The sequence below is a fragment of the Capsicum annuum genome, chromosome 7 (genome assembly GCF_002878395.1).
Source record: "Capsicum annuum cultivar UCD-10X-F1 chromosome 7, UCD10Xv1.1, whole genome shotgun sequence".
In the NCBI taxonomy this organism is placed as follows: Eukaryota; Viridiplantae; Streptophyta; class Magnoliopsida; order Solanales; family Solanaceae; genus Capsicum; species Capsicum annuum.
This window is the reverse complement of record NC_061117.1, coordinates 206,285,714-206,312,486: the sequence shown is the minus strand read 5'-3', so window position 1 is coordinate 206,312,486 and position 26,773 is coordinate 206,285,714. Positions and strand designations below refer to the sequence as shown.

Here is a 26,773-nt window from a genome sequence, read left to right as displayed (position 1 = left end):
AAAGAAAGAAACTAGTACACAAGCATAATCCTAAATCCTAATGAAAATTTATGCACCTATTTTGACACAAATGTATTCTAATCATAAAGGACAGAGAATTTCTTTTCTATTACAACTTATTTACACTCTTTCTATGTATTTAGGAGTCTATATTATAAATATAATAATATGATAATTAAAGAAAAAAGGTGAAAAAATTATTTTTATCTATTATAATATATTTTAATATAGTATAGACAAATATAATTTTTTAAAATTGGAGTTGAAATTAAAATTGGAGTTCATAGTTGTGTTTGATTATGAATATAAATTGAAGTTTTTTTACTAAAAGTTTCAATTATTTTTATTTTTTTCAAATAAAATTTGAAATTTTATGGCCAAACACTATAATTTTAACTAATTTTTTTTTTTCCTTTTTGGAAAAATGGTAAAAAATTCTGAGGGTAAAGTAGTACTTTTCTTCAGAACACATATATTTCCTCCAAAAATTACTTTCTAGTAAATTAATTTCCCAAAACTAAATTTGAAAAGAGCACCCTGCTTTTCTTTCTCCGCGCGAAACACAAACAAACGAAGGGCAATCGTTGCCGCCGATATTCGCCGGCGGGAAAGTGACGTCATGGAAGCACCAATAAAGGGAACAGTGACTTCACTATCATCACTGTTTCCGGTAGAAGAAGCACAAAAAGCATCAAAGCGCGTGGAAGAAAGTATAACGGAGCGGCAGAAACAGCTGGACCAGCTCCGAGAGTTCGCCGCCGATAACAATACTCTAATTAACCTAGTTCAACGACTCCCCGACCAGCTCCATCATGAAATTATGGTATGTTTTCGTTAGATTGAAAGTATTTCGGTTTTTTGAGTTCCGTACCTGAACTATTAAGTGTGCGAGAGATTGTTTTCTATCTGAACTATTGCCGATTATTCAGCAAAACACGGTTAAATTATTAATTGTTTGAGTTTCATACTTGAACTTTCACGTAGGAAAAAGTGAACAATTGATAGTTTAGGTGTGTTTTTGCTAAATAGTTGGTGATAACTATGGTATGAAACTCAAAAACACACTAAAGTATTTCGGATTTTTGAGTTTCAGTCCTGTACTATCAAGTGTCCAAGTGTACTATCTGAACTATCACCGATGATTTAGCAAAACACGGTTAAACTATTAATTGTTTGAGTTTCATACCTGGACTTTCAGGTGGGAAAAAGTGAACAATTAATTTTTTAGGTGTGTTTTGCTAAATAGTTGATGATAGTTCGGTTAAGAAATTCAGTTACGAAACTCAAAAACCCGGAAGTGTAGGTGTGTGAGTTTGGGTGATAGTTTAGCTGTGTTTCCGAGTTTCCTATCTGAACTGTCATCGGCTGTATAGCAGCACACACCGGAAACTATTAATTTTTTGAGTTTCGTGCCTGAACTTTTGGGTATGAAAAATGAACAATGAATAGTTTAAATATGTTTCGCTAAATAGTTGGTGATAGTTCAGTTAGGAAACTCACACACCTGATAGTTCATTTATGAAACTCAACAAAATTGATACACTTAGGTGTGTTTTTGACTATTAACTCTTTTAGTTACTCTACATTTTTCCCTTTGAATGGATATTGGATAGTAGATTAGAGTGTTATATTCTTGTTGTATGTCTAGGTTATTAATGTGTGTACATTTTTGGGTAATTTTTCAGGTTCCGTTTGGTAAAGCTGCGTTTTTTCCTGGCCATTTGGTTCACACCAATGAGTTTCTGGTAATTTATTCGCTAAGCGTTTCAATAGTAGTTGTTGTAGTATTGCTCTTGTAGTTTCTTGTCCTTCGATATTTGTTATTATTTGTTGTTTCGAGTACTTCAACTATCATATTATTTTGTTGCAGTTATTGTTCTATTACTATTTGTTGTTTTTGTTGCTATGTGCTATTTCTTGTACTTCTATTACTATTTTTAGTTTCTTGCTGTTTGTTTTCTGTTATTATTTGTTGTTTCTTGTACTTCACTATCATATTATTTTAGTTGTAGTTACTATCTTGTTACTATATGTTGTTTTTGTTACTAGCTGCTATTTCTTGCACTTCTATTACTTTTCTTTGCCTAGATTGCTACTATTTCTCGTTGAGTTGAGTATCAATCTGAAACAGTCCCTCTACCTCTAGCGTAGGGGTAAGGTCTGAGCACACTTTACCCTCCCTAGATCCCATTTTGTGGGGATTATACTGGGTATGTTGTTATTGTTGTAAGCAATTTCAATAGTGTGGACCTTTTTTCTTGTGTTGTTTCAGTTAACAAAAATAATAATATATCCGGTAGTCCCATAAGTGGAGTCTGGGGAGTGGTGAGTATGCAGCCTTAACCCTATCTTGGGAAGATAGAGAGGTTGTTTCCAATAGACTCTCGGCTCAAGTAAAGCCATATCAAATAAGTAAAAAAAGGGAAATACAGTAGTGAAGTAACTATAGAGAAAGCAGTGGAGAAAAGAACAGTAGTGACAACAAATAGTACGATAACTAGAGGTAATAATAAAATCGAAGAATGAGTTCGATTGAGGTAGTAGGAGAGTACAAAAGATAACACTAATAAGTGATACTTGACGTGAAATTACATTGGCGGAATCAGAGTTCTGACAAGGGGATTCAAAAATGTCACCCTTAGGAGTTGAACCTGTTAAGGGGATTCAAAATTTTGTAGTATAAGAATTCATTTAACCTTATTAAGGCAATACAACTTTCTGTCCAATCCCCGTCATTACTTGTATCGGTCAATTGGTGCAAGGCTTATCTGTTGATTGTACATGATGTTAAATGCAGAAAGTTTTGACTTTCCTGCATAAAGTTTTTGCTTTTCGTTCTTGATTAAAAGGAATTTGTTTTTCCTGTTAGAAGCTCCTCCTTGATCGAACTCCTTTTATGTGCAAAGTATTTCTTGTCGCAAGCCCAAACAAGGGAGGAGGATTGTGGTAAGTTGATGGTCAATATAATAATAGAATAACTATGATGAATCCTCTTAATGACCTAAGTAGAACAGATTGGTATAGTTAACCACAAGCTTGGGATTGCGGCATAGGTGATCTATTCATTAATTTTCTTCCTTGGATCACAATGAACCATTTCCTTGCAACTGTCCATTTGGATGATTTATTGATTAATATATCAGTAAAACTGGAAAGGTTATTGTTCTCCAATGAGGCGTCTGATAGTGGTGGAATCTTCTTTGTCAAATTATGGAATATGCTTCATTTTCTGTTTCCTGAATTCTACATCTTCTTTTGTCTGCTTGAAAGTCTGAAGTCTTGAAAGTTTATTTTTGCCGATGGAATGGATGGAGCAGATTGGCAAAAGTCCCCACTAACTAGTTGGGGATTGAGGCGTTGTTGATCTATTGATTGATTTTCTGCCTTGATCAAAATGAACCATTTCTTTACAACTGTTCATCTAGATGATTTATTGATAATATATCAGTAAAACTGGAAAGGTTATTGTTCTCCAACGAGGCGTCTGATAGTTGTAGAATCTTCTTTGCCAAATTAGGGAATATGCTTCATTTTCTCTTGCTTGTGTTCTACATTGTTTTTTTGCATCTGTTTAGTAGGTCTGAAGTCTCTGTTGTTTACACGATCATTTCTAAGATCAAAACCTAATATTTAATTTGCTATTTGTCTGGCTAATTTGCAAGTGATCTTTGGTTAAGTATGAGAATATGCTTCATCTTCTTTTTATAATTGACAAGTATATGAAAGTTTGTTCTTAGAATCCACTTCTAGTTACAAGTTTTTGAATATAATTTTCTATTTCCATGTCTTGTATGCAGGTTCTTCTGGGAGAGGGTCATTATGCTGAAAGGACAGCAAAGCAAACAGTTGAGATACTGAACAGAAGAGGGAAGGCTTTGGAAGTTCAAGTGGAGGCTGTAAAGGCTTTAATGCAAGACCTTAAGGCGGAGGCCTCATTTTTTGATGCGACAGCTTCTGAGGCAGCGGTATGCTTGTTGTTTCTGAAATATGGTGCTTAAAAATTTTGACATGGTAGTGCTTTCTCAAATGTTTGAGATACTAATATGCTATTTCTCCTTCCCAATTTATGTGACACCGTTTGACTTGGCACAAAGTTTAAGAGAGGAAGAAAGACTCTTGAAATTTGTGGTCTAAAATTGGCTATGAATCACTTAATTAAGGGTAAAGAGATAATCTTAACGTTAAATCGTTTTCAATTATAGAAAGGTGACATTCTCTTTGGGGCGGACTAAAAGGAAAGTGTGCCAAAATTGGGACAGAGAGAGTATAATAGAACTATTGCGCTTACAAGTGCTAGAAATCTTATTTGGATGCAACATGTAATGATAATAAATCTATAGTGTTTCAAGTGATACATAAACATATTTGGTGCTTATGACGTGAGGTAACTAGAGTGCGTTGGGACTTGAATTTGAGAAGTGCAAAAACTTGACTTAGTTTGAGATGACTTGATATTGACTTGCCTATTGGTGTGAATTTTTTGATAGATGCTTCTCACTGGCGTGCTCGTCATATGAATGTTTGTGTGCACCATAAGCATTTGTTAGTAGTTGGAATGTTCACACTTTGATTTATTGTAGTAGGTTGTTTTGTTTGTGCATATTCGTTTTTAATTTCTGGAGTTCATATAGTTATATGAATTTGATTTTTCCAATCGATCTTTGACAGGACGGTCTTGTGGAGATAAGGGAAGATTATGTTGAGGAAACTTCAACAAAAGAGGCATCTATGAAAGGCATGTACCACCTATTACTGATTTATGTCTTACATATAAATGGCTGAGTTAATGTCGATGTTAGCCCTTTGTTAGTTATAATTTTTCTTGATTAGTAAAATGTGTCTTTAGATGTTTCCGCTATCAAAATCAGGGGCGGAGCTGTAGTGTAGGAAATGGGTTCGGCGGAACCCAATCCTTTTTGTTCAACTCTCTATTTGTCTCACGAAATTTCTGTACAAATGATTGATTTACCTTCCAGTAACTGAAAGGACTAAATTTCTGAACTCATAAGTTTCAAATTCTGCTTTGCCTTTTATAAGAATGTTATCTTATAAAGTTTGTAACATGTCTAATTAAAATTATAGGCTCAGTCATCTATGATAAATATTATGTATGCTACTGTGTTGGATAATTTTCTGTTTTTTGTGTTGCTACGGAAAGAAACTCTCAGAAGAAGTTGATGCATGCTTTTTGATTGTTACACTGCTAACTTATATAAGGTTGGTATTCTGATGGATCCTAAATTGTACCGGGGGAAAAGATTGTGCCAATCCTCATCTTGAAAGTAAGCAAAATGTTTGGCATGTTTTAGAATTTTTATTGTGCACAAGTAGGAGTAATAACAACAACAACAACAACAAACCCAGTGTATTCCCACCTAGTGGGGTCTGGGGGGTAAGATGTACGCAGTCCATACCTCTACCTCGTCAAATACAGAATAAGTTCCAAGGCCTATAGAAACTTGAAAATCTTTACCACGATTTGTTATTTGAACTGTCTTTTTTTTTTTTTCCGGATAACCGCGGTGTCCGGACCAGCTAGCGCACACGTTTACTAATTCCATGGGATACCTGTCGCCTCCCACCAGTTAACAGGTACCATGTAACTTTGTGCTGGGATTTGGAACTCAGGCCTCATGGTGTTCAACAATTCAACCCACTCCATTGATCACTAGGCCACACTCTTGGGTACTATTTGCATTTGGACTGACTTTATTGAGTTTAGGAACATTGACAAGTTAATCCTGGTTCACTTAATTTTTTCATTTCCTTTCTTCTAGATATTATTAAAGACAGAAGCAGATTCTCTAATGCGTCTATTTTATATTGACTATTGAGTGTGTTAGAGGTGGCTTTTGTAATTTCTTTCCAAGCATGAAAAGCAACTAAGGCATCGGGTATTGTCCCTTCATGGACCAATATCTTAAGTATAACCAAAGGGATGATTTTTTCATATATACGGCGCACATGGAGGGAGGGACGAGGGAGCATTTCTTCTCCCTGTGCTGTGAAGATGGCTTTCTGAAGTAATCTTTCAGTTTTATGATGACAGTTCTAACCTTCAGCAACACTAGTCTTTGGTGATTCTTTGATTTGTGATTGTATTTTTTTCTTTTGTTTGATCGTTTTGGTTTGTGGTTCTACTTGTAACCAAGCATCAATTAATTGCACTGAATTGCCGACTTTTCATTCACTGAACTTTCTTATCTGCTTCAAACTCAGGTACCGTGAAACCTGAGCTTACTATTTCTTCTGAAGCTGAAAATGTACCCAGTGTTAAAGATGAGGAATATGATCGCATATTATCCCGACTTGCTGAACTCGAGAAGGAAGAAGAAGAAGCTGAAAATGCCAATCAAGAAGAGCTAGGTGAAGCTGGATCAGATATCAGCCTGGATGATGTTATCTTGGAAGAAGAAATGAAAAGTTCAGAGGTCAGTTGCATGTTGTTGAACTTAAATAGAAAGTTTGACTTCTGGAATGCATGTATTTTATGCTTCTGTAGTTGATGCTAAATTGCATTTGACATGTGGTTTGGTGCATAAACTTGGAAAGCTCAAGGAACGAGGTGAATCAAGATTTCAGTCCACTGAAAAGTTTCCTGATAACTGGCATGTGAGTAACCCGTCCCTTCTACCTAAGATGTATTCTTGATTGCATCTTTTCTCGTTCTACCTTATATTGTGAAGGGATTTGCTTGGTTCTCAAGTAATCTGCCCCACTATGTATTGAATTGCTTGTTATCTTTCAACTAATCTATTTGAAATTTTTATGTGCAGGTTCAAGGTTCAAAATCTACATCTAAAGGTAAGCCTTTTCCCAAGAAGAAAGAATTGTGAACTATATACTAATTGATCTCCTGATCCCAAAGCAACTACCCAGATGGAGCCAATTTAGGGTAACTCGGAACCTTCTTAGAATTACTCATCCATGAACTATAAAATAACTGATCAACCAAAAGCAATTATCCCTTTGGAATTTTAGTCCGTCTTTCAACTACTTTGTGCTCCCCACTTGTGGTATTTCGCTGGGTATGTTGTTGTTTCAACTAATTTGTGCTAATAAGGTAATGCTGGTGCTTTATCGTTGAGTCATTCTTCTGTAGAACTTTCTGGTTTTTGCCAAACTTGTGGGGGGTGCGGGTGCGGGGTGGGGTTACACTTTTTTGAATTTCTAGAAGTATATTGATTACGATAGAGTATATTGATTACGAAAGACTCTTTCTGGTGCTTTTTTTTTCCCGTAGAGGTAACTTGTTGAGTATGTTTTTTTAAGTTCAGCCTTAAGGAAGATAGAAGTAGATGCATCATTGGCTTTTTCTTTTCACCTCCATCTGTAGTTATCAAAGTATATTGTTTTCATGAAATATATAAAATCATTCACAGAGCGCTTGCAGCTATCCTTGTTTCTGTCATGGTTGATAAACTTAACCAGTTCTTTCTCAAATTTTCTTTTCCCGAGGGTTATTCGATTTGCAAGTTCTTTTATTCTTTAACTCCTCTCTCGCCTTAAAGATTGCATTGTACCAGAAAATTGCTTACCGGAGAATCTAGCTTATGGAAAGTTCAATTTGACTGAGAGTGCTCCGAGGGAACCTCAAGCGAAAGAGGATGCTCCGAGGGAACCTCAAGCGAAAGAGGATGTTAAGGCTCCTGTTATAGCTGAAGCCAAAGTACGGTTCTGTACCTTCTTTTTGTTCTTACCTAGATGGTTCCATGCATGTTTTGCTGTTCTATAATCTTCAACAGAACAACATGGTTCCATGCATGTTTTTGGCGTTGCATCATTCCAGAGTTTAAGAAGTATATTAGTATAATCTGACTGCTTTATTACAGGCTGATGCTCTTCCCACCAAACCAGGATTTGACAGCAGCAAGGTACGTTCTTGCACGATTACAATAGTACTTGTAAGTTTTATACTATATCAAGAAGGGGATATATGGTCTGACAGTATGCTCTGCAGGCATTTACTGGTAGTATCATAGAACACACAAGTGATGTTAATTCAAGGGAGCAATCTGTCAGTCACAGCTCAAAGCCAGTATCAAGGTTCAAGATGCAAAGGAAGTAACTGCGATCAGTTGTCTTCATGTAGAACACACAAGCTACTTCTCAGTTTCAAGATGTAGATGTAGAATTGAATAGGGAACTGTTTATATTCCAAAACAATTTATACTCTATTGAGTTCAGATCCAAGTGCTAAGTGTTTGTCAATACAATTTATACTTATCACAACTGTATCTATTGCTGTTATACTCAAAATGTGTGAAGATACAGACAGAGGTGTAAAGGATGACACTGCCTACATGCTTTCCTGTACACATTAAGAAGGAAAACAAGGCACCTGTACAAGACTAAATGTTACAAAGTTATAAGTCAGATGCGAAGGGAAGAGAAGTTTCAACCATTAGGCATCTTCTCCTTTCTCTTACGATAGTCTATCAGTACTTTTTCACGTTCTGCTGGAGTTGCAGATAAGAGCCATTTGCTAAACTGAACCTCTTCCATACCCATGGAACGGGCAAGCAGGCTATATTGGTTCTTTTTGCGGATCATTATAGGATTAACGGTTCCTACATTCTCCTTCCCAGTTATGGCGTTAGATTTCCTCTTCCCAGCAGTTGAAAACTTCGGCTGATGCTGAGGGTAATCTAACTGTACAGTCTGTTCTTTCTTCTCTTTGAACTTGGCCGGTCCAAGGTTAACAATGTCTTCATACCGATGAGCATATACAATACCTAAACATCAAAAGGTCAAAAATAAAATCAACACCATTGTATTTCTGTATACAACACTTTGGTCCTTGTAACTTGAGAGAGACATGAACAATTAAGGAGAAAGAAGAAAGGAAAGAGAAGATAAGAGATTGTCAAACGATGTCAACAGCTCAGAGAAACTATAAGGTATGAACAGTATAGCAGACTTCTTAAAAGAACTATATCCATCCGCTTGTTCCATCTTATCAAATATGTCAGAGTCGAGTAGTAGCAAACCGAGAGAACTACTACCAGACATTCTTTTTTCTAGAAATGCTAGGTTCAACCTTTTACGTATATCCCTTTCCCCTTTCTTTACCCTGTGTCTTATTCCATCCCCAAAAGAAATAAAATTTTAAAAAATGACTTAGCTCAAAGTAAGAGGAAGGAGAGTGATGGAAAGGAGAGAGTGCAGAACAGGATCAGGAGGGATGATACACTATGTTCCATCTTCTGATTATGTACTACTCCTTTAGCCTATTTTATACAGCAGATTTTGACTAGACATGATGCATAAAATGTTAATTTGACTTGTATTATATATCAGTGATGGTTAAAAGAAAAGAGCTAAGGTTGAAAAGTTAAATTGATAAAGAGAATGTGATACCGAATTTTAAAGTTACATAATCTAATGAATATGACTTCTTGTATAGAAAAGGAATAATATGAAGAAACTCTGTTGTATGAATAAGGACCAAGTAATACTTTCCTTCTTTCCTTTCAATGAGGTCAATATTTAAACTAGAATGATATTGACATTCGTTTTCTTTTAGAGAGGAATTTTACTTTTGGCGCCTACAGTCACCGTTCTTTTCTTTTCTGTTCGTTCCAATAATGGACCTTCAGATCAATTCATTTATCAGAAACTAATAAGAAATGAACTCACCTAGGTCTTCAAGGACTGGAGAAACTGCTGTGCACTCCTCCTCTTTATGTCTACTGCTTTCAGCTTCCACTAAAGATGCTGTAGTTATTTCTTTCTCCGGAACAAAATAAAGCCCAACTGCATCCAAGTCCTGCTTTGTATGAGTTCCATCATCTTGCCTTCTGTTCTTTTCATGCAATTCAATGATGTCACTTGTGAAGAGCCTGTCAGATAAATCTTTGAAAAGATTGCATATTCCAAATAGCTCCCCTTGAAACTCCTTGCTATCCTGAAAGTTGTAGCATGAATAAGTAATCATTTCCAGCTGACAGAATGACACAAATAAATGAAAAATTAGATCCTTGAAAGCAAACAAAGAAAGTGACTTTCAACCTGAACTCCCTCGAAATAACGCTTTTCCATATTTCCAGAGACGGCAATGTTTGATAGCTGCTGTTTGTAGACCTGACGAGTGTAAACAAGTTCTTCAAGAGAACCAGCTGCAAGTAGGCGGAAAACAACAACATGCCGCTTCTGTCCAAATCGAAATGACCTGTCCTGAGCCTGCAAATCGTGGGCAGGATTCCAGTTTGGATCAAATATCACTACACGATTCGCACTAACAAGGTTGAGCCCAAGGCCACCAGCTTTTGTTGATAAGAGGAATACCTACATCAAAATACAGAAATGATAAAGAGGAGTAAAGTTTGATATGTTCTAAAATTGAAGTTCTAATTTTCTATTGGAAACAGCCTCTGGCTGAAATGCAAGGTAAGACTGCGTAAAATATACCCTTGTGGTGAGGCCCTTCCCCGGACCCTGCGCACAGCGGGAGCTTTAGTGCACCGGGCTGCCTTTGTTTTTATATTAATAAAGAGAGCTTGGCCTAAATAGAGCAAAATTGGATGCAACGGATCATACAGCTAAACCCAACTAGCTTTGGGCGGAAGAGCTGATTGATTGATTATTTTATTACTATCTACCTGTTTGCTTGGACTAGAGTTGAAGTCATCGACTAGAGACTGGCGCAGGCCAGTTGGGGTGGAACCATCAAGTCTTGAAAAACCATAGCCTTTTCGTATAATAAATTTCTCAAGTATGTCCAGCATCCTGCTCAAGACAAAATTCTTATGTTAACAGGGGGGAATTAGGACTAGATGAAAGAATGGCATGTCTAAAAGCTAGGTAATAAATGCAGCAGATATATTCTATAAGCACAAAACAGCTCCTTGGCTTCTTGCTATTTTCCAGATTCCATAGTAACTGAATTGCACGAACAAGAGAAATACGGAAATATATCTAGCAAGCCTCATAAGAGGATGGGACCCTACTTATCCAGGAAAAAAAAGGAAGTGGGACCTCATTAAAATCATTCACAGCCCTCAGGTTGTCATGAGAGTGAAAAAGTTTTGAGATGTTGAAGTAATTTTAATCCAAGATAGGGGACAGGAGTAGCAAAATCAAGCAAACTGTTAAAAATAATCAGACCATGAAACAAACCATTCCTCTATTTTAAAGATCAGATAGAAATAAAAACAGCTTAATAATCTTATAAAAGTAGAGGAAAAGGAAGTGCACCCAAGGGTGTCATTTAAAGAGGGGTGGAAAACTTCGCTATGAGGGTTCAAAATCTTACGGAGACCACATAGACTAGGTGCTTTTTGTCCCATCTGCCTACGCCTTGGTAGGCAGAGTTACCCGATAACTATGTTGGTGAGAGGTAGCAGGTACCTAGTGAAACAGTTGAGGTGCCATCAAGCTGGCCCGGACACCTCCATTATCAAAAAAAGGAAAAGGAAAATAAAGTAATTCTTATATTAAAAAGAATCAAACAAAATCGCACGGCTAAAGATTTTAACTTCAGAGAAGTTTCATCTTTTAAATGGTTACAAGTACAATTTTCAAGGAGATAACCAATTAGACTATCACAAATCTTGGAATCGGTTAGCCCAGCATTGGATTAATTTTGACATATCCTAAACAACAAAACAATAGTAGGTCTGAAATCAGAATAAAGCAGAAAAAATATGTTACTCATGCAGTCTTTTGAATTAATATCATGTGCCGGACGGTAACAGAGGAGGAATATCAATAGAGTAGTTAAAATATTACCATAAAAGATAAGTGTAAGATTATCATCACTGAGGACAACAACAAAAAGAATGAAATAGATTTCTTAAACTACAAAATAGTTGTACTTTTTAAATCTCCACAACAAAAGAAAGGAAAAATCATATTGTTAACCAACCACCTAGCTTTCTGCAACATTAACATATTTCAGGAGTTCAAAAGGTTAAATGAACTGGATAATGACATCGCACCTTACAGAATAGCTGAAAAGAAGAATTTTGTCATATTGTGACACCCAAGAGGACATTAGTTTCTCCAATGCTCTCATTTTCCCACAATGTTCAACATTACTTAAGCCCAAGAAACTCTTATTTTGCATGTTCCCTCCAACCAAATCAACGTCCTCACCAAATACAGCAGCAGCAAATTCTGCATCTTTGTTTTGTTTATCTGGGTCATCTCTTGGATTAGGCTTGATAAGCTCCAAATGATTACTTATCTGCTTGGAGAGCCCCAAAAAGTGAGGATACAAAATGATGAAAGAGGGGCTGAAAATAATTTAAAAAGAAAATAAGATGAGGGATTGAGGGGTTCCAGTGTTACAAATAACTAGAAAGTTGAATGAAATCAATTGTGATGCCCACCCCATTCTCCACCAGACAACCAAGAATCATTATGTTTGCAGGTGACATGTAATATAGTATTTGTATATCAGTCAAATAGCAAGTGAAAAGTACTGTAAGAGAAGTCTCCATGTGCTTGAAGGGCTTAAGGTGCAAACATATTAGTAAGAATTGAATGGTCTAATAAAATGGCAGACTAATACAAGCATGACATGCCCTGAGCTTCATACTAATGACTAATGAGTAACGGCAGCTCTGAGGTGGTAAGAGGTACTATTCCTCTTTAATTTTCAAGAAATTCCAGTCGTCTTCTTCCTTTTACCCTTTTCTTATGACAAAAAGTGTCTAAGTGAGCTTGCCCGCACCTCAACTATTCCACCGAGTACCCTCTACCTCCCACTGGCACATATATTGGATAACTCCGTCCACCAATGCTTAGGGAGATGAGAAAAAATCACCTACTATTTTTTGTCTCTGCTGAACTCGGGTCTCCAAAGTATCCACCCATTTCCCTTAGACTTCTTTTCTCTTGTTTTATTAATTTTTCTTTTGAGAAGAATAAAGTGAGATTAAAAATCTGAATTCAGAGACCAAAAATGAGGGATCGCCTTTTTAACATGTTCTGCAAGACAAAAATGCACCCACTTCTAATTGCAAGTTGATAAGTTGAAATAACATTGGTTAATTAATTCATTTATGCATCAGCTAAAACTGTATGCATCAGCTAAAACTGAGGGTCATATATGTTCAGCTTTTTCTTTCTCTATGTCGTATGAATCACATTGCATCCGACAAGATATCTTATTTTCTTTCACTTTAGGTGCTTATCTTTAGTGCAGCATTTTTACATAATAGAATCTAGAGAACTTAGAGATTACATTTCCTACATCATTAACCATGACAGAATCATGGTACGAGTACTAGTGATCAAGAGATAACCAAGAAAAATTCTTTAGGAATTACCTGCTGGAGCTTGACGAGACAAGGAAGAACGAGGCAAAATGGGCAGTGATCACAACCGTCTGGATTGTCCCTGTGAAGGTGCGGCCAGATAACACCATCTGGAGTGGTCCGTCTGCAACATTCGACTTGCTTGAGAGGGCTTCCACAACTGCAAGAGAGATCCTTATTGATAAGGCATTGCACATCAGGTAACAGTAGCATTCTCTGATAAACCCGTTTTTGCAGTTCGCTCATCGCACAAAAAACAACATTATCTTCTTTCCCTAACATGAGATGTCCAATAGTTTCCTCTTTTGTCCTTCTTAACAAATATTTGCGCAGAACTGATACTAAGTGTTGTTTCCGCTCATCAGCAACTCGAACAAATCTATCTGGAGCACTTGATCTCTGTCCATGTTTGAGGGGCTCCTCGTAAAACTCTCGGAAGTGTTCACGTGTCCCCAGGCAACCAGGTATCACCCAGTCAAACAGATTAAACAATTCCATTAATCTATTCTGCATTATTGTTCCCGTAAGACCATAACGTTTTCGGGTCTTAATTTCTAAACATGCCTCGTACAGCTTTGATTTCTCATTCTTAAGTCGATGTGCCTCATCGACAATCACAATCTCCCATTCAATATCTGATAAAATTCTTCCATGGATTCTGTATGTATCAAAACTGGTTATAAGTATCTCAACTCCACGCGCTTCTAGTTTGTCAATCATTAGATCACGGTTTGGCCCGTGATAAATGCAAACACTAAATGTTGACCACTTGGAAAACTCATTTTCCCAGTTGTGGATCAAAGAAGAGGGACAAACTATTAGTACAGGGCCCATTGTTCTTTGGCGTTCCTTCGGGACTGATGATTCTGGTACATCTCCATCCTTACCAAATACAGCAGCTAAAAATGCGATGCTTTGGATGGTCTTACCAAGTCCCCTGTTCCAAACATATGCACACAGAAAAAAGAAGAAAAAGGTGGGAGGAAAGAAGGAAAGACAAGAATAAGAGACATTACAATCACACTACTAAAATTTAAAAGATGACACATTATAATAGCATTAAAAATTGTTGTTATCTCCAATCCATAACAACCAAGAAGAGAGATGCAAATAAAACTCACATATCATCTCCAAGAACTCCTCCATGATTATTCTGATACAAGCTATACAAAAATTTCACTCCTTCTCGTTGATGCTCCAAAAGCCTACAGTTTATAGATGCTGGAACCTGAAAAAGAAATAAAGGAAATTGCTATGTAAGTAGTCAATCATTACTACACATCATAAACTGGACAAAGAAGCATGTTTGAATTTTTTTCACCTGGTAACAAAAGGGACTACAAGGGCGTTTGGCTAAGCTTATAAGCTGGTTAAATAGACTTATAAGCATCTTTTGGCTTATATACACGTTTGATAAACATTTAAAAATGCTTATAAGCAAAGTGATAACAAGCCAAAATCAGTTAAAAAAGTAGGTCACCCCAACTTATGGGTTTTCAGCGTATAAGCACTTTTAGTTTGACCTAAACTTTACTAGTTTATCCTTAATTTATACTTTTAATTCTCAAAATATCTTTTCCAGAATAGAACCCCCAACTTTCTATTCGTTCTATAGGGACCCTGCAAGGTAAGTCAATTGAGCTGGTAAAGATTCTTAGGAAGAGAAGGATTAACATTGCGTGTGTCCAGGAGACCAAATGGGTAGGTTCTAAGGCTATGGATGTGGATGGGTACAAGTTGTGGTACTCGGGTAGTGAGAGGCGTAAGAATGGAGTAGGGTATCTTCTAAGTTACTCGGACTCTTCACTTTTGGTGCCGCACCCGTGTCGACACGACATGGGTGTGGGCATGGGATCCGTACCCGATCTGGTCAACCGATTTTGGGTACTTTGACCAAAATCGACTGGAAAAGTCCGGATAGATTTAAGAAGTTTAGTAATCAAAACAAAAGCTAAGGTGAAATTGAAGAAAACGAAATACCTTGTATAAAGAAATTTCTATGTTATTGCTTTTCTTTTTATTTCCTTCCAAGATTTTCTTCTTGAACAACATTTTTTCCTCAAGTTCTTCATATAATATCTCATAATTTATGTTTTATAACTCTATTTTTAGATATTTAAATTATTTTTTGCCAAATCCCTCCACCCGTATCCATCCCTAGATCCATATCCCCGAATCTTTAAATTAAGACCGCAAAGGATCCGACCTCTAGATCCATACCCGTATCGGACACCCGCACCCGAGTTCGAGCAACTTAGGGTATCTTAGTAGACAAAGAGCTTAGGGGGTAGGTAGTGGAGGTGAATAGGGTTAGTGATAGGGTGATGACTATTAAGTTGGTCATTGGGGGGTTTGCGCTGAGAGTCTGTAGTGCTTACGCGCCGAAGGTGGGCCTAGGCGAGGAGGAGAAGAGGAGATTTTGGGAGGTTTTGGACGAGGTGGTGCGAGGCGTTCCTAGCTCGGAGAAGATCGTCATAGGAGGGGACTTCAACGGGCATATCGAGCCTTTGCCAGTTGGTTATAACGATGTGCATGGAGGCTTTGGTTTTGGGGATAGGAATGATGAGGGGGCTGCTCTTTTGGATTTTGCGAGGGCCTTTGGGTTGGTGGTTGTGAATTTCTGCTTTCCGAAGAAGGAGGAGCATCTGGTTACTTTTCGTAGTAGGTTGGCCAAGACTCAGATTGATTTTTTGCTGCTTAAGAAGGGGGATAGATCTCTGTGTAAGGACTGTAAGATCAACCCGAGTGAGAACCTTGCGACCCAGCATAGACTTAGACTTCTGGTGATGGACTTGGTTATTAAGAGGGGCAAGAAGAGTAGGGGTAGGAAGGGCAGGCCTAGAGTTAGGTGGGGTGGCCTGACTCCGGTCAGTGCTTTGGAGATAGGGGCAAGGTTGGAGGGGATGGGGGCGTGGGAGTGTAGTGGGGGGACGTGGATAATATGTGGGATGGGTCTGCGGGTTGCATCAAAGAGGCGGCTAGAGAGGTTTTGGGTGTCTCGAAGGGCGGGTCTGGCCATGATACAAGAAAAACCAAGAACACACAAAACAAACACCCAATACAGTCCACAGGTTTAAGAGAACCTAGGATTAAGAGAACCTAGGACCCCTTGGAGAGCTAGTTTCGGCCAAACAACAACACAAGAATACAAGGAAACAAGGTGTATTTATACACCAAAACAACCACTAAAATGTGATGACCACAAGAAGATAGACTACAATATGATAAAGATAATAACAACAAAAACGATTACAAGATACATGAACAACAAGAACCAATGGTTTCCCTAAACAACACTAACTAAGACATGAAATGTAGAGATAGATAGTGAGATATATACTATAATAAGACCCAAGAACCCAAAGATATATTAAATCTAAGGGCCCCTAAAACTTACGATAGCAACACCACACTCTTACAAAGACACGAGAGGGATTCCACCGCTCAAGCACCATCGTTTCCGAGCAATACACATTCACAAGTGATTCCACACTTGCTATATCCTAGTTTCGGCCTAGGGAGGCTCTCTCTCAAGAGAAGTGTTCTTGTTCTTTCAATATCATAAGACAACTAACTAAAATAAAACCCTAACATGTTCCTTATATAGTTATTACAAAATGTCCATAATACCCCTCAAGGGTGAGGCGCCCTCAAGTGTAAGAGTGGACTGATATTTTTGGTGTGTTTTGGACCTCTTCTACACTTCAATTGCACACACCAAGTCTCGAGACCAACGCGCACCCTCATAAGTCCATATCCGTGATTATTCTTGTATCATCCTCTCATCTTGAGAGGAATTTGCCCACAAATTCACGGCTTCATCTCGTTCAATTGGCCACTTCAAAAGAACTATCCAAAAAAGTTCGCAAAACATGAATAATCTGAGTGCTCAATAACAAGTCTCCGCCAACATCTTCATTTAGCACCTTAGCTTCCTCTCCATCTTGAGAATTGCCTTCAATCTTATTTGGCCCAATTGAGTTTCAACCCTAGCCAAGACAACACTAGAAACATTGTTATCAATTGTAGCCAAGAAGTTACCTACAAAAGCATAAACAAATTAGTTGTACAACAAAAGTCCTCACACTTTCTCTTTATTTCCTTGCCTCTCGGATTCCTCACACTTAACCTCACAAGTATTGCAAGCTTGCTTGTACTCCGGGAGGTGTTGAGAGGTGAACCAAATGTTTACAACGACTCAAATAAAAAAAGACTAAGACACACAAAGGAACGTAGACACGAAGAACGGTTTTCAAAACTAATTTGCAATCTAGTAAATGGTCAATAGTTTGTAAATTAGTATTGGAATCAACAAACAAAACTAAAGAACAACAAATTGAAACTAGAAGATCAAAATTTGAGCCAAAATTTGTTGCGTGAACAGTATATATATGGTGATGTGGCAGTTTACAATTTGGTCACGACCCACCCAATTTGTTCATCACTTGAAGTCTTAGGGGTTGTTTGGTAGAGTGTATTAAAAAATATAATGCATGCATTAGTTAATGTGTATTATTAACACCTTGTTTGGTACGTTTTTTTCTCTATGTATAACTAATGCAAGTATTAGTTATACACTCTATTTTGTATTAAAGTGTGTATTAACAATACACTCCATTTCCTATGTATTAGCAATACAAAGACTTTTAACACATGTATTAGCTTATAAAATGACCTTAATACCCCTCAATTTTCCTCTCAAAATATTCACAATTTCTTTTCCCGCCATTTTAATTTTCAACCTCAAAACATTTCACAATTTTTTCCCGCCATTTTAATTTTCAACATCAAAGCATTTCACAATTTTTTTTCCCATCATTTTAATTTACAACAATGGATAGTTGATTTAAATAACCGCAACATATTTTTTCTTTGCTTCGAGGGCCTTTAAAAAGATTAAAATAAATTCTTAAGACTATTCGTTAATTTTATATCTTGTATTTTATTTTTTTCGACTTTGTTAATCCGTCGGCGTAACATTTCATGCGCAAAGACGAAGGTAATTAATCCAAAATCTCTATATACTAGTTCAACAATATTAATTATATTTGAGATGACAAAAAACTTTGTTGCAAAAAAAGTGTATAAAGTTAAAGAAGGGTATTTTTGTAAACAAACACTTTTTTTATAGAAATTATATAAGATATATTATTTCTTATACATCAAACCAAACAATGTATAAAAAATAATACATGCATAATTAATACAAGCATAACTAATACAATCATTACTAATGCAAACATTACTAATACACTATATTTTGCATTATTCTTATACACTCTACCAAACGACCTCTTAATCTTTACATAATTTTTTGTAATGGATGACTTGATATTGGAGGGAAAGTAAAGTCTTGTAACCTTTCAACTTTTAAAACTCAAAAGGTGAGATTTGACTTTACTAGTCCCACAAGACAAGGTCCCTTGTTTTAAGGAAAGTTGTTGAAGAATGGTTGATAAAGTCTTTGGTGGTTGTAGTGTCTTTCAAGACTAACAAGTCACACCCCCTTTTTCCTTCACCTTTATGGATCAAATAAATACTTTATTTTAACAAGACATAAAGGTTGTGAAGAACATCAAGAACTACAACAACATTCCCCAAGAATAACAACAAACTTCAAGAGCAACCAACAACATCCAACTTCCAAGTCCAAATCCACAACAATTTTTGGAAGCCAAATCACAGCCAAGCTACAACAACTTCAACAAAATTGTTTTTAGGTCACCAATCCTCAACAACAACACAAGGCCAAGCTTAGATCAACAAAAACATCACAAGGCCAAGGTGAAAACTACAACAAATATAAGCTCAAATCAAGATATAGACTCAATGTGTTGGTGCGGAACAAAACTAACACTTAGAGACAACAAACACAAGTAAAAATCTCGGACAAGACACAACAAGAACACAGATTTCGGCCAAGAAAACAACACGGACAGATTGCTCTTTTTTTCCTGGAATTTTCAGTTTTCCACAATTTTTTTTTTATTTTCTAACAAGCAAGCCCAAAATTGATCTTGTAGGAACAAGATCAAGCCATGCTCTAATACCAAATGATACAAGAAGAACCAAGAACACACAAAACAAACACCCAAAACAGTCCACAGGTTTAAGAGAACCTAGGACCCCTTTGAGAGCTAGTTTCGGCCAAACAACAACACAAGAATACAAGGAAACAAGGTGTATTTATACACCAAAACAGCCACTAAAACGTGATGACCACAAGAAGATAGACTACAATATGATAAGGATAATAACAACAACAAACGATTACAAGATACATGAACAACAAGAACCAATGGTTTCCCTAAACAACACTAACTAAGACATGAAATGTAGAGATAGATAGTGAGACATACACTATAATAAGACCCAAAAACCCAAAGATATATTAAATCTAAGGGCTCCTAAAACTTACGATAGTAACACCACACTCTTACAAAGACACGAGAGGGATTCCACCGCTCAAGTACCATCATTTCCAAGCAATACACATTCACAAGTGATTCCACGCTTGCCATATCCTAGTTTCGGCCTAGGGAGGCTCTCTCTCAAGAGAAGTGTTCTTGTTCTTTCAATATCATAAGACAACTAACTAAATAAAACCCTAACATGTTCCTTATATAGTTATTACAAAATGTCCATAATACCCCTCAAGGGTGAGGCGCCCCTTAAGTGTAAGAGTGGACTGATTTTTTTGGTGTGTTTTGGACCTCTTCTACACTTCAATTGCACACACCAAGTCTTGGGACTAACGCGCACCCTCATAAGTCCATATTCGTGATTATTATTGTATCAGGCTGGGATTGGTGGTGGAATGAAGAAGTTAAGAATAAGGTGGAGAGGAAGAAAACGGCTTACACCAAGTTGGTTGAGAGTAAGGATGAAGAGAAGAAGCGGGTGAACGGGGAGGAGTATAAGTTATCTAGGAAGGAGGCTAAGTTAGCAGTTACGGCAACTAAGACAGCAGCTTTTGAGAGATTGTATTCGGGATTAGAGGAGAGAAACGGGGAAAGGAGGTTGTTTAGGCTTGCTAAAGCTAGGGAGCGTAAGGGTCGGGATCTGGACCAAGTGAAGTGTATTAAGGGAGAGGATGACAGAGTGTTGGTGGAGGACGTGCTTATTAAGAAGAGGTGGCAGTCGTATTTTCATAAGCTCTTGAATGACGAGGGGGACAACGACATTGTGTTTGGGGAGTTGGAGCACACCGAGAAATCTCGCGATTTCAGCTTTTGTCGGTGTTTTAGGGTGGATGAGGTATGTGAGGCTATTCGCAAGATGCGAAGGGGCAGAGCGACGGGGCCCGATGAGATTCCGGTGGACTTTCGGAAGTTCACGAGCGGGGCAGGGTTGAGGTGGCTCACCAATTTGTTTAACAACATTTTCAAGTCCGCTAAGATGCCCGAGGTGTGGAGATGGAGCACGATGATTCCTTTATATAAGAACAAGGGTGACATTCAGAGTTGCAACAACTACCGTGGTATTAAGTTGTTGAGTCGCACGATGAAGATTTGGGAGCGGGTGGTGGAGCGGAGGTTGAGGAAGGTAGTGTCTATTTCGGAGAATCAATTTGAATTTATGCCTGGTCGCTCGACGACGGAGACAATTCACCTTGTGCGGAGGCTAGTAGAGCAGTATCGAGAGAGGAAGAAGGATCTTCACATAGTGTTTATCGACTTGGAGAATGCATATAACAGAGTCCCTAGAGAGGTTCTTTGGAAATGCTTAGAGGCAAAGAGAGTACCAGTGGCGTACATACGATCGATTAAGGACATATATGAGGGGGCAAAGACCCGAGTAAGGATGGTGGGAGGAGATTCCGAGCATTTTCCGGTTTTGACAGGGTTGCACCAGGGATCAACTCTTAGTCCCTTTTTATTCGTCTTGGTGATGGAAGTGTTGACGCGGAGTATTCAAGGAGAGGTGCCTTGGTGTATGCTTTTTGCGGATGATGTAGTGTTGATTGATGAGTCTCGTCGAGGTGTTAATGATAAGTTAGAGGTTTGGAAACGAACCTTGGAATCTAAGGGATTCAGATTGAGTAGGACCAAGACAGAGTACTTGGAGTGCAAGTTTAGTGACTCGAGGCGAGAGGAAGAGGAGGTAGTGAAGTTGGATTCGCAGGTGGTTTGTAAGAGGAATAGTTTTAGGTATCTTGGGTTTATGATTCAGGGGGATGGAGAGATTGATGTGGATGTCTCTCATTGTATTGGGGCAGGTTGGATGATGGAGGCTTTCTTTGGGGATTTTATAAAATAAAAAGGTGCCCCTCAAGCTCAAAAGCAAATTCTATAAAGCTGCGATCTGGCCGGCTATGTTGTATGGAGCAGAGTGTTGGCCTGTTAAAAACTCTCACGTCCAAAAGTTGAAGGTGGCGGAAATGAGGATGTTGCGTTGGATGTATGGATTCACGAGGGCTGACAGGGTTATGAATGAGATTATTCGGGAGAAGGTGGGAGTGGCATCGCTGGAAGATAAGATGCGGGAAGTGAGGTTGAGATGGTTTGGTCATGTGATGAGAAGGGGCACGGATGCCCCTGTTCGTAGGTGTGAGAGGTTGGCCTTGGATGGATTCAAGAGGGGGAGGAGTAGACCGAAGAAGTACTAGAGAGACGTAATTAGACGTGACATGGAGCAGTTACAGTTTTCTGAGGACATGACCCTTGATAGGAAAGTACGGAGGAAAAGCATTAGGGTAGAGGGCTAAGATGGGTGGTCGAGTTGTAGGCTGTAGTTAGGAGGGTTTGGTGTAGCTTGGTTGGTAGGTTTAGGGGTGGGGGAGGGGGGTCCATTGTCTTTTTGTGTACTTTATTGTTGTGTTATTTTATTCCTGTTGCACTCTTTTGACGTTTTTGTCCTTTGTCCTTTTGTCTTGAGCCGCGGGTCTATCGGAAATAGCCTTTCTACTTCCCCGGAGGTAGTGGTATGGACTGTGTACATTTTACCCTCCCCAGACCCCACTAGGTGGGAATATACTGGGTTTGCTGTTGTTGTTGCTGTTGTATATTTGGCATTTCTCCTTTCTTTGGAAAGATATTTTTAAATTTGCAATTTTAGTAAAATTTTAATAGTGCCTTCCACAACCCTTGGAATAAACTGAAACTTTGTCAAGAAAAGAAACACTGCAGAGCATTTCCAGTGTTCCCAAAAAGAGGAAAAGAAGAAAATTACTACCTTCTCTAGAAATATATGTTGCTCCACATAAAATAGGAGAAGTTATGTGAGAGGATGGAATATTTCCATGTCGAAAGGCCTATCCCCTTGGTTCCTTTTGAATAACATCCAAATGACAATATCATTTCACATTTCTGTATTTTCATTTCCATATGTTGGTCTCCTTCTCTATAAAAAATCCTTGGACATGATCCAATCAAAGCATAAGCAAGGGTCTAAGGCATTCACCAAAACCATGATTTAGACTCTAAATATCATTTTTCGACCAGCTACATTGCTGAGCAACAACCAACTAGACCACTGACCATTGCCACAATCATTAACATACTAATTTTATCATTTACTCTAGGGAACAGGCTCATCTTTACCTTCCGTTATACGATCAGTCTATCTATGCCACTGTCGACATAAAAGTGGCTCACCGCTCAAGTCTATATTAGCCACATGGCATCCCAACTCACCACACTGCCCCTTCTGCCTTCACCACCACCCAAAGTAACAAACATCTTCATCCTATATATCATCACTGCCAACATAAATGATCTACCCGTCTTTCATTTCCTTATAATAAAAATGAACAGATCATGGACACGAACTATCAATAAAATCTTTTGTCGCTCTTTCTCTCCTAGCATTTACGTGGTCTTCATTTTATTTGTTTAGTTTATGATTACTCGTGCAGCTGATGCCCTTTCCCGATCAATTGTAGATTTTACCCTCTACATCCGCCATCTAAAGTAATATTTTTCTATAATTCTTTTTTTGAGAAAGAATACGTTTCTTTTTTTTTTTTCGGTTTCCCATCCCGTGTCCGGTGCCCGCATTGGAGCCCCGACTAATCCGGATCGCGCGTTGCAGGGCCCATTAAAGTGGCAGCGCTCCCAACAGAGCTTTCTCCATATCCAGGGTCGAACCCTCGACCTCTGGGTAAGGGTGGAGCAGCCCCATCCACTGCACCACAACCCATGTTGGTAAGAATATATTTCAATAATTATTAATTCCAGCTATGAGTTTCAATGCGTTTTATTCTAATCTCTTTTTTTTTTTTAATCTTTTTTAATTAACCTGCTCGTAACAAATTCTCCTATACTTTGGACAAGAAGAGGATCGCTCCATATCAACAGAATGGATCAAATCAATGAAATCTTCCTGTCAAATAGAGGTAGAAATTCTTTAAAAAAAAAAAGGACAATCCGGTGCACTAAAGCTCCCGCTATGCGAGAGGTAGAAATTCTAATAGATGAATATTGATTGACTAAAAATTTCTTGCAAAACTGTCACCCATTTATTCATTAACAGAAATAGATCTTTTTGAATAAAAAAATATCTATTTGATTCAACTTCATAATTGAAGTTATAAAGAAACGAAGGACAAGTAGATGACATGTTTGTTGAGCTTAGGGTCTATCAGAAACAACCTCTCTACCTCGGACAAGGTGTGGGTAAGGTCTATGTACACTCCACTCTCCCTAGATTCCATTTGAGGGATAACAACGGGTATGTTGCTATTATTGTTAGGGTAGATAACAGGGAGCATTAGTAACACTGGAATTAGTAATGATGGGACTATTTCCTGTCCATTGTTTAGTATGGTTTGGTGTATTAAGGGCAGTTTTGTCTTCACCCATGCTTAGCCATGTGTTAAGAGCCTAATACCATGGTTTGCTACGTATATTAGTTAAACATAAGCTAAATATCCTGCCAAAGAAAGGATTAACTAATACCGTGACTAAGGATTAAATAATACCGTGACTAATACATGTAATAGATTATTATATCTAATACATTCTACCAAACGACCCGTAAATCTGGGTAGAATCAAAATAGTAACTTTCCAAGATATGAATGATCATATTGCTTCATTATGCCGCAGAAAAGAGAAAATAACGCACTTTTGAAGTAATTGAAATAGAACAAATAGTTACAGAAACTGTAGGTTCAAAACGACTGAATGGTCAAAAACAGACCTAAAATTACCTCGATTTTTCGAGTTTCATACCTGAAATATTAAGTACATGAGTTTTCTACCTGAATTATCACCAATTATTTATAAAAACACATCTCAAACTTTTAATTGTTCACTTTTACTACCTGAAATAGTTCATGTATGACAACAACAACATACCCAGTGTATTCCCACGAAGTGCGGCCTGCGGAGGGTAAAGTGTATGCAGTCCATACCATTACCATAGATAAAGTAGAGGGTTGTTTTTGATAGATCCCGGCTAAAGATAAATAACAATCAAAAAACATAAAAACAAACAACAAAATGGGAAAACACCACTGGTTAATAAAAGAAACAAGTCACCCATAGAGTAATACTATAAACTCTCTGTCCGAAATCACAAGCATCACCAAAACACCACGAACAAGAAACTACAAGACACATGCATATCACTATAACTATAGGCAAAACTACAAACAAAGCACTCCTCCCTATTAGTGAAGACACACTCCTACCCACTACCACTCTATCCTAATCTGCGTCCTCCACACCTTCCTAAATAGTCGGTGATAGTTCACACCTGATAATTCAGGTATGAAACTCAAAAAATCAAGATAATTTAGGTGTGTTTTTCACCCTTCACTGGTTAAAAAATGAATCTTGAAAGAAAGTTAGGCCCGAACACAACGATTATCAAAAAAAAAAAAAAGATTCTTGAAGAATCACCTGGACAACAGTTTTTTCATGCGTTTTAGACAGAATCAACGGCTCATAGGGTCCAGCTTGATCTAACAACAAGGAATCCAACTTGGGTCTCCCCCCAAACCCAAAACCAAACGCAATTCCCGTTTCTTCTTCTTCTTCTTCTTCACCTTCCTCAACTTTCTCATACTTTCTCTTGATATCAAAATGATTCTTGTCCTTTTTGGGAGTTTGGGGTTGTTGACTTTGAAGCAATGAAGTGTGATCTTCGAGTCGTTGAAGTTGTTGTGACAATGAAGATTTTGGGGGTTTTCTAGGGTTTGTTACGGATTGGGTGTCAAAATTGTAAGAAATTGATGAAGATTTTTGGGAGAATAATGACGATGATTGATTTGTACAAGGTTTGAGAGTTTCCTTGAAGGTGTTTAACGACATAGGGATGGACGAAACTGAAAAATCTTAGAAGGTGTTTGTTATTACAAAATTCAAATTGAATTGCTTTTATGTTTTGCAAATAGATTCTCAAATATCTTTTCAATATATGTGCTTATTATATTATCTTTAATTAATTATTATATATTAAAAAAATTAATAATATTTAATAAAAAATAAAATAGACATTAATGACAAATTTGCTTTAATTGTTTCAATCAAAACTTTACGATATTGCTCCTAATTAATTATTATAAGTCATCTAAATATTTAAAAAGTAATAATATTTAATATTAAATTAACCTGACATCTTATATGAGGTCTACTTAAATTTTTTTAACAAGTATTTTGATAATAATTTTTCTATATCACTTTCAATTAATTATTATAAGTTATTTAAGACATATCTATTTCTCTACTTCAATCATGAATTTATTATATCACACCTAATTAATTATTATGGATATCTAAGCTTTGTATCACTTATTAAATTGAAATACAGAAAAATATATTATAAATTATAATAATTAAAAAATGAAATTATTTAAAAAATATAATCAATGCCACAAAATTTTGGACAAAGAGAGTAACATATATTATTTGAAAATTATATAAAAAGTATTATAAATTATAATAGTTAACAACTTAAAATATCTAAAAAATAATTAATCTATTATATATTTTTAAAAAATATAGAATATATTAATCACAATACTTAACAACATAAAAATTTTAAAAGATATAAAATATTTGGTTGACTCTCAAAATTATATCAATGACACTTAAATTGGAATAGAAAAAAATGAATTATAAATCTCAATAATTAAAAACTTAAATTATTTTACAAATATAATTGACTATCCATCACACAAAAGCTTGGACAAGAAAAGTAACATGTATTATTTGAAAATTACATAAAAGACATTCTAAATTACAACAGTTAACTAACTTAAAATATTTTATTATATATTTGATAATTATTATGTGAAATGTAATATAAATCACAATAATTAACAACTGTAAATATTTTTTTTAAAAATATAAAAATTTTGATTGTCTCTCGAAATTATATGGGTGTCATATTAACAACTTAAAATATTATTATAGAAATTTCACTAATCTAAATATAATAATATATGTTTAACTAAGAATTTATCTACCAAACAAATAAAAAATTTAATTAAATGATAGAAATATACATAACGTAAAATTTTCAAGGATCGACATTGGGCAGTGTGTAGCACGACATAGCCACCTA

At 36.8% G+C, this 26,773-nt stretch overlaps 2 protein-coding genes across 3 annotated transcripts; one reads left to right on the top strand and one right to left on the bottom strand.

Moving 5' to 3' along the window:
- The first annotated feature begins 495 nt into the window (after nt 1–495).
- LOC107878361 (RNA polymerase II subunit 5-mediating protein homolog) lies at nt 496–8,404 on the top strand. Of its 2 annotated transcripts, none has more exons than XM_047415397.1 (10): nt 496–823; nt 1,686–1,745; nt 3,798–3,965; nt 4,669–4,735; nt 6,220–6,431; nt 6,553–6,612; nt 6,777–6,804; nt 7,512–7,669; nt 7,833–7,874; nt 7,961–8,404. In XM_047415397.1, the coding sequence occupies exons 1-10, from the start codon at nt 620–622 to the stop codon at nt 8,066–8,068; spliced, it is 1,107 nt and encodes a 368-aa protein (XP_047271353.1). In that variant the 5' UTR covers nt 496–619; the 3' UTR covers nt 8,069–8,404. The 2 variants fall into 2 exon arrangements, with proteins under 2 accessions (XP_047271353.1, XP_016580803.1); XM_016725317.2 differs by having other exon boundaries at nt 7,527–7,669; nt 7,961–8,290.
- Nucleotides 8,130–25,590, bottom strand: LOC107878360 (switch 2). The gene is made up of 8 exons (XM_016725316.2): nt 25,108–25,590; nt 14,384–14,490; nt 13,275–14,199; nt 11,940–12,187; nt 10,602–10,728; nt 10,012–10,287; nt 9,640–9,907; nt 8,130–8,735 (listed from the first exon to the last, which is right to left on the bottom strand). Exons 1-8 carry the CDS (start codon nt 25,516–25,518, stop codon nt 8,398–8,400), a joined length of 2,700 nt encoding a protein of 899 aa, XP_016580802.1. The 5' UTR covers nt 25,519–25,590; the 3' UTR covers nt 8,130–8,397.
- Between the last annotated feature and the right edge of the window lie 1,183 nt (nt 25,591–26,773).